Here is a 14,367-nt window from a genome sequence, read left to right as displayed (position 1 = left end):
AAAACAAGAGGACATGAGTTAAGAATTAAGGGGCAGAGGTTTAGAGGTAACATTAAAACAAGAGGACATGAGTTAAGAATTAAGGGGCAGAGGTTTAGAGGTAACATGAGGGGGAACTTCTTTACTCAGAGAGTGGTAGCCGTGTGGAATGAGCTTCCGGGAGAAATAGTGGCGGCGGAGTCAATTGTATTATTTAAGAAAAGGTTGGACAGGTATATGGATGAGAAGAAGATGGAGGGTTATGGGCATTGTGCAGGGAGGTGGGACTAGAAAGGGGTGTTTGGTTCAGTGCGGACTAGAAGGGCCTAATGGCCTGTTTCCGTGCTGTAATTGTTATGTTATGTTATGTTATGATACAGTTAAAGGAGGATGCACAGTTCATGCCCCGAGGCAGGTTTCAGCATCACTAAAAGAAAAGCTCAAGCAAGAACTCGACTGAGGTCATAAAGAAAGTGGAGGAGCCCACAGAATGGGTGAATTCAATGGTGTGTGTCAGCAAGACAATTTTTAACTAAATTGGATGCATCCCAGAACTTCTGGAAAATAAAACTGCATGATTATTGCACAAAATACTGAACACTTAATACACCGTATGGCCAATACTCCTGTCTGAGGATGTCTTTTGGAATTCCCTCAGCTCCAGATGTGTTCCACAGGACAATGGAGCACATCGTAGAAGGCACAAATGGGGTACATATGTACATGGATGACACTTGAACATGGATTGTCACCTGCTGAGCTTCTGATGAGACGTAGACTTCCCTACTCTGCAGGCCCAAACAAGAACTGGGATGTCAATCGGAAACAAAAGTGTCTGCAATGGAGCCATAAAGCAAACTATGACAAGTCAGTGAGAAGCTTAGGGCCACTGACACAACATGACGCAGTGAGACTCAAGAGATTCCAACACTTGGGTTAAAAAGGCTACTGTTCTGGGAGAAGTAAATCCAAGATCCTACATTGTCAGAACAGAGGAGGGTCAAATACTGAGGAGGAATCGAAGGGGCATAAAAGTTTCATCAATTTTGGGTGTCAATTCCACTCAGAAATCAACTTCACATGGTGCATCCACCTTTCTGATTCTGTATCTCATTGTTTGCATCTTGGAATATGTCATAAACATGTGAAAAAGGCCCAGACTCCTGTATCCATGTTCATGATTCTTTCCTCTACTCCGCCTCCTTTAAGAGCACCATTACATTCTCACAGTGTCTCCATTTCCAAATGAAGAAACGTTTCGTAGAGGTGCCTCTAAAATGTCCTTCATCTTCCTGAATCACGGACAAAGCCATTGACTATACTTTATCACCTCTTCTCTGACCCCTTCTGCCCAGCCCATCATGTTGAAGCAGCGATTCTCTCCATTTCTTCCAAAATAGTGTACTGTATTCATGATATAATCTTCTTTGAGTGATCACTTTGCAGAGTACCTGCATTCAGTCTGCAGCAGTGAACCGGAGCTTCTGGCTGACTGCCACTCTTAGTCGCTTCTCTGAGTTGTCAGTCTGTGGCATCCTGCAAGCAGCCCAAGGCAAACTTGACAAATAATGCCTCACCTTCAGAACTCACTATCAAATTCTTCAACTTTAGGTAGCTCACTTTCCACTGATATTTTGCCTGTTCTAGTGTTGGCTTAGTTTTCTATTTGTATTTGCTGCTGAGAGCCTCCCATAGCCTTGCTATTTACATTACATTCTGCAGACGAAGAAGCTGTGTGCTGAGATTTGCCCTCACTAATGTATTTGGTCTCACTCTACCGGAGACATGCATTTTTTTTTGCAATTATTGTTATGAGCCCAGAGGACCCATAAACCCAGCAGCAATAGATCTTCACCAAGACAAATGGTTACTTAAACAAAAGTTGCTTTTAATTATCTTTAAACATGAAAACAGAATCACACTTAAACTTATTCACGATTGACTTAACTAACCTAACTTCACCCCCCTCCCTTTAATTCCAAGCGCACGTGTATGTAATGTGTGTGTAAGTTCAGAAAAGTAATTTTGTTCACAGTCCAATCTCACGTCTCATTCCTCCAAGTTCACTGGTTGCAGGCAATTCTTATACTGTGCACAAAATTTAACATTTATAAAGTTCACCAGGCTTTAGTGTTTGAAAGGTAAATGGTTACTGCTCAGGAATGTTCTTGTCGGTTTAGAGAGAGATTTGTTGTTCCAGGACATCCACAAAACTGATTCCTTTTTAATCACCCGCTCCAGTGTCTTGCTGACGAAACTTGCCCCCTTCAGAGTTCTCCAGATGATAACCTCTTTCTTTCAGGTCACCACAGAGTTCCTTTTTGTTTCATTTATTCCAAGGGAAACATTAGATAGCCAGTCCTCTCCTCTTGCATGAACCTCAAGAGCTTTTACCAGGCTGAACTAAGAACCCATCTTCCAAATGAGGGCTAAAAATGGAGCAGGAGCATTTGGAATGGTATTGAGAACCTGAAGGTTGCCCATTGGGTGCACAGCAAAGCCCTGCACTAGTGGGAGAAGTAACAAGCTACTCACAAACCAACCATATAACAATTACAGGCCATCTCAGCCCCTCTAGTCCATACCGATCTAAGTGATCTCCTCTAGTCCTACCTCCCTCCACTTTGCCCATAACCCTCCAATCCCCTCTCATCCATATACCTTTCCAACTTGTCCTTAAATGACTAAATTGACTTTTCTGTGACCGCCTCTTCCAGAAGGTCATTCCACTCAGCCACCACTCTGAGTGAAGAAGTTCCCCCTCATGTTACTTCTAAACTTTTTCCCCCTAACTCTTAACTCATGAACTCTTGTTTGAATCTCACCTACCCTCAAGGGGAAGAGCCTATTCACATCTACTCTGTCTATCCCCCTCATAATTTTAAATACCTCTATCAAATCCCCCCTCAACGTTCTACGCTCCAATGAATAAAGACCTAATCTACTCAATCTTTCTTTGTAATCTAGAATCTGAAATCCAGGCAACATTTTAGTAAATCTTCTCTGCACCCTCTCTACCTTATTGTTACCCTTCCTATAATTTGGTGACCAGAACTGCACACAATATTGGCCTCACCAATCACTTGAATAGTCTCAACATCACCTCCCAGCTCCTATATTCTATGCTTTTATTTATAAAGGCCAGCATACCAAAAGCTTTCTTCACCACTCTATCCACATGAGATTCCACCTTCAAAGAATGGTTTCCTCGATTCACTTACCAATCCTGTCAATCATTCCTGACTCAGTCTGCAGAAGAATCACCATCTCTGGACCTACAAAAGAGGAGGGCAAACAATTTAAATTTAAATCTTTAAATTTAGACTTACAGCAGGGTAACAGGCCATTTTGGCCCACAAGTCTGTACTGCCCAAATAACCTACACCCCCAGTACATTTTGAATGGTGGGAGGAATCCGGAGCCCCCAGGGAAAACCTACACAGACAAGGGGAGAACGTACAAACTCCTTACAGACTGGGCAGGATTCGAACCCCGGTCCCAATCACTGGTGCTGTAAAGGCTTTGCACTAACCGCTATGCCAACCATACTGCTCAAGGGATAGCCAAACAAGAACTTAATTCTTCAGAATGATCCATTCATTTGGTCCTTCAAGGACTCCATCTTCATTGTCTGTCACAGAGCCTATACCACAAGTTCCCTATATGAACAAGAACTTCATGGCAACTAGTTCTGCTTTATTCTACACCAGTGGTTTTCAAACTGCCTCCCCTAAACTCACATTCTACCTTAAGCAATCCCTATGCCATCAGTGCTCTGTGATTAGTAAGGGATTGCTTAAGGCTCTATGTGGGTGGGAAGGGAAGGTTGAGAATCACTGCTCTAGACCCAATTGTTACTGAAATATTTTGCTGGAGAAATATTGTCATTGGCCCATTTCCTTTGGAGTTCTGAAACCATGCACATAACGAGTCAATTAGGGACGATTAAAACAGTGGTTTTCAAACTTCTTTCCCCACTCACGTACCTCCTTAAACAATCCCTTACTAATCACAGAGTACTGATGGCATAGGATTACTGAAATTAGAATGTGAGTTCAGGGGGACAGTTTGAAAACTACTGCTCTACACATGTTTACTCTTTATGCATTGATTTTTAAAAAATATTGTTTTTTTTTTCTTGACTTGCTTACAAATTTAATCTTTTATTGCCTTTTCAGTTATACCCATGAAGAAATTCGCCAGAAAGTTGGGACTTTCCGACAAATGCTGATGGAAAAGGAAGGAGTATTAACTAAAGAAAATCCTCAGGAACATCATGTGTAAGTGTGCAATTGCTTTATTAAATTGACCATCATTTCTTTAAATAAATAGAAGAGATGTACCTTTATTTTAGGCTTATATTTCCGTCTGTACAAATTATTTGATTGGAGGCTATTGAGAGTAACTATTTCATCTGTGATAGCTCTGTGGTGCCCAGGTTCAGTGAGTGTAATCCTAAACTTATGCCATTCAGAGTGGAGCACTCACAAAAGGCATCTGGACTCCCTGTTCCCAAAGATGTCCTTTATGCAGGGGAATAAATTAAGTAAATGAAGGCACGGATTAACTGTGAGCAAATTGAATGACAAGGCAGGATTGAAGGGCCGAATGATGCATTCTGTTTCCGTGAATGAAGGTATGTGCTGCTTTTTTTAAATGGCACCTTTTTTGAATGTATACTCATTTGTCTCACTAACCACTGGTAAAAAACTGCCGAACACTGCCCTGCAACAATGCAAGCCATATTTTCTTTTCCACTAACAGTGGAAAGTTATTTCCGCACATTTTCCAGAGTGGATTGAGCGAGAGTAAATAGAATTTTTCATCTGGAGCTTTATTTCAACTACATTTTTCCCTTTCTCATCAAGTAATAAAGATGTGTTGATAGCTTCCTCTTATTTAAATATTTCATTGGTAGTGAAAGGTTAGATAAGTTTGCTTTTAAGAATGGATTTACAGTATCTACAAGGCACGTTAATTGGATTATTTATATATATTTGAAGTGTTATGACTGCAATTATACCATATGAAATGCAATGGCTTATATTTGCAACAATGCAATTAAAAATATCCTCGAACGTGGTCTAGCAAGCCACCCTATGCCAAGTATTAATTTACTGTCCGTGAGGTTCCAGGGTCAAAGGTGGGGGTTGTCAAGTTCTTCAATCATCAGCTCCTATTTCTCCCTCAAGTTTCCACTTTCAATTGGCTTCACCTTTCCGTCTGGTGCAATTCCTAGACCCTAGAGCACACATGTCAAACTCAGGCCCGCGGGCCAAATTTGGCCTGTGATATAATTATATTTGGCCCACAAGATCATATCAAATATGTATTAAAGCTGGCCCGCTGGCCCCCGCGCCAGTATAGCGCATGCACAGCCAATACTACAAATCCCAGAATGCTTTGCAAATGTGTTGGCGCCGGCCCGTCAACCCGCTAATCGCCCCCACCTCCTCTCTTTACTTTCATTAGCACCTGCGACCTGTCGCCCAACTCACACGTAATAAACCCCTTACGAAAAATGGCCAAACAAAAGACAGAAAACAGGACCTTTCAAGACAGGTGGGAGGCAGACTATATGTTCATCATTTTAAAAGACAAACCGGTTTGTCATTGAAGCAAGTTGTTATTTTTTTGACTTGTTGGCTTGTGAAAAAAAATACATTTAAAAGGAGCTTAAAGGCTATAGAGAAATATTATTTATTGAATATTTTATTTCTCATTTGTTAATGCTTCTTCTGGGAAGAGTTTAACCAAAACTATTATTAAACATTTATTTTAATAAGAAAAGTTTAACATTACATATGTTGAAAGAAGAGAAAACATGCAGATGTTGTTGAAAATTTTCAATAAATATTTAGTTTGGTCCACGATTTAGTCCAGGTTTTTAATTTTGGCCCTCTGTGAATTTGAGTTTGACATCCCTGCCCTCGAGTGTGGAGGATTTTTTCCAGGTGCCCACCATTCAATCACCAGTGAAACAGTGCCCATCCAAAGAGCTGTTCTACCACCCAAGTGTGCAAAGGCAATCTTTGTTGCATAACGACTTTCAATGGTTGAAAATGTGAGGGGCAGTTTACTTTCAGCTCAATACAGTCTTCTGGAAATACTTGCAGTTAGAATGCAAAAAAATAGGAGAACGATATGATTGGCTTCTCTGAACACTTGAAACTGTGGAAAGCTTTTCATCCACAGCTCCACAAGCTAACTTCTTTTCCACCTGTCTATTTCTGATCTGCTCCCCACAGTGGTGCAGATAATGGATCTGCTGCCTCACTACTCCAGTGGAGTTGTACCTTGGGCTGCATCGGTTTTGTCTGGGAGTTCCAGTTTTAAGTTTAAGTTTATTTGTCACAGAATACTAATGACAGTGAGAGGGGGGTCTTCTACAAATGAGCAAACAGGTTGTCACTTATTCTCATACAGCCATATAAAGAGTACAATTTATACAGTATAGGATTATAATGATGAAAGGGCAGCTTCAGAATACTGTTATGGGGTTCATTCAGAAGCCTGATGGCTGCAGGGAAGAAACTGTCTTCAAGCCAAGTAAAAACACAATTCTAGAGAAACTAAGCAGGTCAAACAGTATACTTTATATATCAAAGATAAAGATTCAGAATCGACATTTTGGGCTTCAGCCCTTCTTCAAGCCTGTGGCATACTTTCACACTCCTGATCTTTCATTCTTCCGATGGGAGAAGGGAGAATGCCATGGGTGTGACGTGTCATTCAATATGTTGGCTACCTTTCTGAGGCAGAGGGAGACATAGTCCCTGAAGGGAAGGGAAGTGAAGTTTTTAATCACATTCTGGACTGCATTCGCTAGCTTGAGCAGAGGAACTCCCATACCCCGCTGTGATACATCAAGAAAGCGTGCTTTTGATGATGCCCCTGGAGAAATTGTTCTTAATCTGGAGAAACTTTCTTAGTCCTGTGGATAGTTGGGGTGTTGGTGCTCTCTCTTGATGTACATGTCAATGAGCTTGACCCAGGTAAGGTCACTAAGCTATCAATACTTTTGAATTCAGTGCCATTAATACGAACTTTTTCTCCTCCTTATGATTTATGTCCTTCAACTTCGAGAATTTGAAAGAAAAGTTTTATCTTGGCACGATACCACTAGACCAGTGGTTCTCAACCTTTTTCTTTCCACTCATATCCCACTTTAAGTGATCCCTGTACCTTCAGTGCTCTGTGGGTGGAAAGAAAAAGTTTGTTGTCCCTAATTGATTCGTTATGTGCCCCATTTCAAAACTCCAAAGGAAATGGGCCAATGACAATTTTTCTCAAGCAAAATATTTCAGTAACAATTGGGTCGAGAGCAGTGATTCTCAACCTTCCATTCCCACTCTCATCCCTTACTAATCACAGAGCACCGATGGCATAGGGATTACTTAAAGTGGGATGTGAGTGGACAGAAAAAGGTTGAGAACCACTGCTCTAGTCCATCTCTTTCCTTAATTCTGACTCATCAGAATTTGATGCCCAGCCCACCACTTTGGTGTCGTCAGCCAATTTTAAGGTGAAGTTGGAATAATATTTAGCTGTCTAGTCGCAGGGAGGAGGCATAGTAAGGGACTGAGTATCCATATTTGAGGAGAGTCAGAGCTGAATGTGATCATGGAGGAGATGTTGTTACCTGATTGTGGTTTGTTCGACAGAAAGCCAGGGACCAAATTGTAGAGAGGGTCACTGAGGTCTAGATCCCAAAATTTGAGAATGAACTTGGTAGGGACTAACTGTCTCACATGGGTGTCCTTGGGTTCCAGATCTTTTGCTTTGTCGTCCCAAACATAATAGTCAATTGGCTACTGTAAATTGTTCCTAGATACAGGTAAATGATAGAACCTAGGAGTAGATGTAAACTCTACATACCAAACTGCTGGGACCAAGGAAAGCTGCCTCAGGACCTTCGTGATGCCATCATCATCACCCTGTACAAAAACAAAGGCGAGAAATCAGACTGCTTAAACTACAGGGGAATCGCGCTGCTCTCCATTGCAGGCAAAATCTTCGCTAGGATTCTCCTTAATAGACTAATACCTAGTGTTGCCGATGTCCTCCCAGAATCACAGTGTGGCTTTCGCGCAAACAGAAGAACTACTGACATGGTCTTTGCCCTCAGACAGCTCCAAGAAAAGTGCAGAGAACAAAACAAAGGACTCTACATCACCTTTGTTGACCTCACCAAAGCCTTTGACACCTTGAGCAGGAAAGGGCTTTGACAAATACTAGAGCGCCTCAGATGCCCCCCCCAAGTTCCTCAACATAGTTATCCAACTGCACGAAAACCAACAAGGTCAGGTCAGATACAGCAATGAGCTCTCCGAACCCTTCTCCATTTGTCAACGGCATGAAGTAAGGCTGCGTCCTCGCACCAGCCCTCTTTACTATCTTCTTCAGCATGATGCTGAAACAAGCCATGAAAGACCTCAACAATGAAGATGCTGTTTACATCAGGTACTGCACGGATGGCAGTCTCTTCAATCTGAGGTGCCTGAAAGCTCACACCAAGACACAAGAGCAACTTGTCCGTGAACTACTCTTTGCAGACGATGCCTCTTTAGTTGTCCATTCAGAGCCAGCTCTCCAGCGCATGATGTCCTGTTTTGCGGAAACTGCCAAAATGTTTGGCCTGAAAGTCAGCCTGAAGAAAACTGAGGTCCTCCATCAGCCAGCTCCCCACCATGACTACCACCCCCCCCCCCCCCCCACATCTCCATCAGGCAACCAGAACTCAAAACGGTCAACCAGTTTACCTACCTCGGCTGCACCATTTCATCTGATGCAAGGATCGACAATGAGATAGACAATAGACTCGACAAGGCAAATAGTGCCTTTGGAAGACTACAGAAAAGAGTCTGGAAAAACAACCACCTGAAGAAACACACAAAGATCAGCGTATACAGAGCCATTGTCATACCCACGCTCCTGTTTGGCTCCGAATCATAGGTCCTCTACCGGCATCACCTACGGCTCCTAGAACACTTCCATCAGCGCTGTCTCCGCTCCATCCTCAACATTCATTGGAGTGACTTCATCACCAACATCAAAGTACTCGAGCTGGCAGAGTCCGCAAGCATCGAATCCATGCTGCTGAAGACCCAACTGCGCTGGGTGGGTCACATCTCCAGAATGGAGGACCATCACCTTCCCAAGATCGTGTTCTATGACGAGCTCTCCACTGGCCACCGAGACAGAGGTGCACCAAAGAAGAGGTACAAAGACTGCTTAAAGAAATCTCTTGGTGCCTGCCACATTGACCACTGCCAGTGGGCTGATATCGCCTCCAACCCTGCATCTTGGCGCCTCACAGTTCGGCGGGCAGCAACCTCCTTTGAAGAAGACCGCAGAGCCCACCTCACTGACAAAAGACAAAGGAGGAAAAACCCAACACTGAACCCCAACCAACCAATTTTCCCTTGCAACTGCTGCAACCGTGTCTGCCTGTCCCGCATCGGACTTGTCAGTCACCAACGAATGTGGGGAGGATAAAATGGATTGGGATAGGATTAGTGTACAATTTTTTTTAAATGGTGGCTCTGCTGGAGGTACTGTAATGATATCCCTGATTCTGCTTTGCAACCAGGAGAGCAAAGAGCGGAAACACAGTGCTGCTCTGAAAGGTTCAACCATCTGGTTCTGATGGCGGCAGCTCCGTACAAGTGTTAAATGGCTGGTCTAAACTGAAATCCTGCAATGGTGGGTCTGTGGCCACGAGGGGTTGCAGACTCTGGGGGAACAGCAGACAGGGCACCAGAAATGGGGAGAACACCTCCCCCCACATGACCCCCCCCAACATTGAGAGACCCAGTGAGAGGCTCAATAGCTGAGCAACCCACATTGACTGCAGGCGACTTGTGGTTGGGAGAGCAGCATAGGGTGCGAACCGTTAGACCCTGCCTCATGGGGACCAGGTACTGATTTGAGAGAGTGCTGAGGACAAGAAGGGTCCCAAGGGGCTTCTGGCGGCTGAAGACTTCCTGATCATGTTGGAGGTGTGGATCTGGAGCTTGGGTTGATCAGGAGTTTGAACGACTGCAGAGGATGTGGGAGCGCTGGAGGTGAATCCATGACACTCTGTGTCTCTGAGGGTCTCTCTTTTGCTTCTCTTTCTCTCATACTTACAGTAATGGGCACCGAGCAACAGTAATGGCAACTCTTTACCTTATGGCAGGTAGAAAGCAATTTTGTGTAATATATGTTCTGTCCTATTACATGACAATATAGGAATCTTGAATTTACTTGATGGTTAATGAGGACTTGATGGCTCTGAAGGCCCAATCTCCATTCTGTCTCACAGGCCAAAAAATATCATCAGGGATGGGGTAGAAAGCTGGCCCTGCCGGAGAAGTTTTGGTTGCTTTCTTTCAGCTTTTGCCTTTTGTTCATGTTTCTACTGACTAGAGTAAAAGGCCTGGATATTACTGTCCATTCCCAAACAGCCTATTTGTGATAGATCATGAATGAAAAAGTGATCAATGATCAAAATTTTTTATAAAAGTGTAATGTTTTTAAATTAAAAATTTTAGACATGCAGCACGTTAACAGGCCCTTTTGGCCCATGAACCTGTACTACCAAATCACACCCAATTCACCTACAACCCCCGGTACATTTTGAACAGTGGGAGGAAACTGGAGCTCCCAGGGAAAACCCAGATGTACAAACTCCTTGTGGAGAGCGCGGGATTCGAACCACCCATAACATGACACCAATATTCATGTTTTGCCCAGACATAACATAAGTGAAGTGATTTCAAGTTTGCATGAAAGTCAATGTGAATGGTAAAGGTACTTTTCTAGGGTCACTTTCCTTACAAATACCATTTGATCTGTTTTGTGTAGTTAAATTGAGTTACCAAGACATGTTGGATTTGTGTCACCATAGTACCAGGCCCAATGTAATCACCAGTTTTTTGATGCCAATGCTTTTTTATCAGCTTCTCCATTAAGACTGAGTTAACACAATGCAGATTGTGTCAGGTTGTTTGAGGACTAATTGCACTCTGAACATGTTTTGCCTCCATTAAAGATTTAATTTATCGTCATGTAATAAAAACAAAACAATATTACACAAAATTCGCAGTAAGGAAGACAGATTAGCCATAGACAGAAATTGACTGAAGCACCTCTTACAGTTAGACAAAGAGAAGCAAAGGAGTGTCCCCTCAGAATCACCGTGTCCATGGATTCACCTCCAGCGCTGCCTCAGTCCCCGCAGACACACAGAGTCCAGTCCAAACCATCAGCAGCCCCGAGCTCCAGATCCAAACCTCCGGTGCGATCAGGACCCATCAGCACCTTCTCGCATCCCATTTTTAATACCAGGTGTCCTTTCAGCTGGTCTTGAGCCAGTCTCCAGCTGTCTGCCGTGTGGTGTGAATCCCTTGTCCGCAGTCAGTTGCAGCCAGCGTGGGTTCCTCACCTTGAGTCTCCAACAGCCCACTGCCCGTGTGTTTCTTCAATCGCAGAACCCTGCCATGGTCACCGTCCTGTGTGTCATCTCGTCTGCTTCTCCAATGAGGGAGAGGGGTGTTCACCTAATTTTTTGGTACCCTAAGCCAGTCCTCAACTTCCCCAGACTTTATATTTACTGTCAGTGAACATACATGACATCACATATAACCCTGAGATTCTTTTTCTGAGGGTGAGACTGAATTACCACTTATTGGTTGTACAAAAATAAACTGTACCCTGCATATACATGTAAACAAGTAAAGGGAGGTAAATAGATAACAAATGTAAACTGACTGTGGAACACAGAGAAAATAAATAAAATCAATGAAATGCAGAAGAGGCTTTAAATGAGTCCCTGATTGAGTTTGTCTGATGGTGGAGGGGTAGCAGCTGTTTCTGAACCTGGTGGTGTGAGTCTTGTGGCACCAATATCTTTCCTGATGGCAGCAGTGAGAACAGAGCATGTGCTGGGTGGTGTGGATCCTTGATGATCGCTGCTGCTCCAATTTGCTACAAGCCAGCCAGAATACTTCCTTTGAAGAATACTTGTGCTGAAAGATGGTTTTATTTCTGTTGGAAGAATAAGGTTATCTTCCAAATAAAGTACACAGTTCGACCTGCTGAGTGTCTCTTGCATTGTGTTAGTACCACCCCACCAGCCTCTGCCTGTAACATATTATCCTCCTCGATTTCTGTCACCTACAACATGCTCCCTCCACCAGACACATCTTCCCCATTGCTCCCCTCTCTGCCTTCCATAGGGACCGCTCTTTCCATGAATCCCTCATCCACTCATGCCCGCTGCGACTACAGGAAGTGTCACACTTGCACCCCCACCTACTCTCTCATTCAGGGCCCCAAACAGTCCTTCCAAATGAAACAACACTTCACGTGAATCTGCAAAGGTGATCTACTGCATCCAAAGCTCCCGTCGTGGCTTTCTCTATATCAGACAGACTGAACACAGATTGGGAGATTGCTTCGCTGAGGTCCTTTGCTCTGTCCACATCAAGGACATGGATCTTCCAGTGGCCAACCATTTCAATTCTGTACCCCACTTCCACACCATGTTTGTCTGTAGTCTCAACCACTGCCAAAACCAAATTGGAGGAGCAACACCTAATATTACGTCTGGGTGCTCTCCAACCGAACGCCATTAACATTGACTCTTGCTAGTTTCTGCTAGACACCCCCCATTCTCCCTCTCTTCCTTATCCCTCCTTTGCTCCAGCTCTCTACCCTCTTCCCTCTCCCTCTGTTTTCTGTTGTGCCCTCCCTCTCTTATCCACCTATGAACTCTTGCCTGTAGGCCTGTGCACCTCCCCCGGCCCTTCTCCCTCAACATTTTGTTCGGGCACCTGCCCACATGTTGCTCAACCCTTGATGAAGGGCTCAAGCCTGAAAGGCTGGTTATGTATCTTTACTATATAAAGTACAGTGTTTGACCTGCTGAGTTACCCCAGCCTGGTGGTTTTATTGTTATCATCTAATTATTTGTATTCAAGTATCTGGAACAATGCACTGCTCATAACTCAAGGTATCACCTCTGATTCTAATACTATTTATATCACTGGGCTCACGAGGGAGGTGCCACCGGGTGACCAAAATGACTGTCTCTTAATGCTTTGTCCAATGTTTCAGCAGAAATTTATTATTTTTTTAAATAAATCCCTATAGTTAGTTATAACAATGAAAACATTTTTCATAAGCCCAGTTTACATGTATCAGTATAGCTACAAGGCTAAAACTCTATGTTAATTTCCTTTTTGAACCTTCTACTGTGCTCCAGTCAGAGCAGTAGTTATTACCCAATGACAATTCAAATCACATGGGCTTGTCTGCACGCGCTACAAGCCCGCACTGTTGTTTTCATTGCTGCTGTGCATATGAAACTGTAATTTAAAGGTGTAAAATTTCATTTTTCTAGTTGTTTATCTCATTATTATTGCCATTACATTCAGTGATCTACGTAAATTATGATTTCAAAGTAACGTTCGTACAAAAATCATTCCTAAGGATTCTGTATGATTTGGTAAGGGAGGAGGTGCATGGTGGAGGTGGGGGGGGGGGGGGGGTGGTGGTGTGGGTGACACTATACGTTACCGCTCTCTGGGTGACACCAACCCTAGTGACACCACTGATTTATATTATAGGTGATAGGCATCCTAAATAGAAGTACTGAAATGGAAGTCAGCTTAAAACAACATGAATTTCCAGGCAGAAAATCTCATTGGGTAGTGCAGTAGAACTTTCTAGTTCCTGGGAGTCAGAAGACCTATCCTGGAGCCAACACATAGAGACAACCAGGAAGAAGGCAGGCCAACACCTCTACTTGCTAAGGAGTTTGAGGAGATTTGGCCCATCGTTGGATACTGTATCAACCTTCCATGGGTGTACTATGGAAAGTATACTGACTGGTTGCATGGTTTGGAAATGGGTACCAGTGAGAAGAGGTTATGACCAGGCTGATGGGGGTCGCCTTCTTGAGGCAGCATCTCACATCGATGTCTTCAATGGATGGGAAGTCAGAAGCTGCAATGGTCCTGGCCATACTTGATACCTTCTACAGTCCTGGGCACTCAGGTAACCAAACCAGGCTGTGATGCAAGCATCAGTATTCTCTACACTGTGCACCTATAGTAATTTGATAGAGTGCTCAATGACATGCAAATCTCCTCAGACTTCTTAGAAAGTATAGGCGTTGGTACACCTTCTTCAATGTGTTGGCTCCAGGAGGGGTTTTCTGAAATATGGATTCCAGGCAGGTATTAACCCTTTCCACCTCTGTCCCATCAATGCAGATAGGTGGGTCATCTCTTAGCCTCCCTTCTAAAAATCAGGAATAAGATCTTTCATCTTAGTGACCTTGAGAGTGAGATTGTAGATATGGATGATTTAGAACAATTTATTTATTAATTTTATATTTAG

General features: G+C 43.4%; 1 protein-coding gene across 3 annotated transcripts in view; it reads left to right on the top strand.

The window, feature by feature from the left end:
* The window catches only part of srrm3 (serine/arginine repetitive matrix 3), a 310,487-nt gene that overhangs the window by 92,410 nt on the left and 203,710 nt on the right, over positions 1-14,367 (top strand). For all 3 annotated transcript variants that reach the window (XR_011340078.1, XM_069884949.1, XM_069884948.1), the window contains exon 3: positions 4,158-4,259. Coding sequence is in view for 2 of the 3 variants with exons in the window: in XM_069884949.1 (XP_069741050.1) it covers positions 4,158-4,259 (102 nt within the window). In the remaining variant the exon portion in view is untranslated. The remainder of the gene's footprint in view (positions 1-4,157; positions 4,260-14,367) is intronic.

This window comes from Narcine bancroftii, chromosome 6 (genome assembly GCF_036971445.1).
Source record: "Narcine bancroftii isolate sNarBan1 chromosome 6, sNarBan1.hap1, whole genome shotgun sequence".
Classification (NCBI taxonomy): Eukaryota; Metazoa; Chordata; class Chondrichthyes; order Torpediniformes; family Narcinidae; genus Narcine; species Narcine bancroftii.
This window is presented reverse-complemented; position numbering and strand designations above follow the sequence as displayed.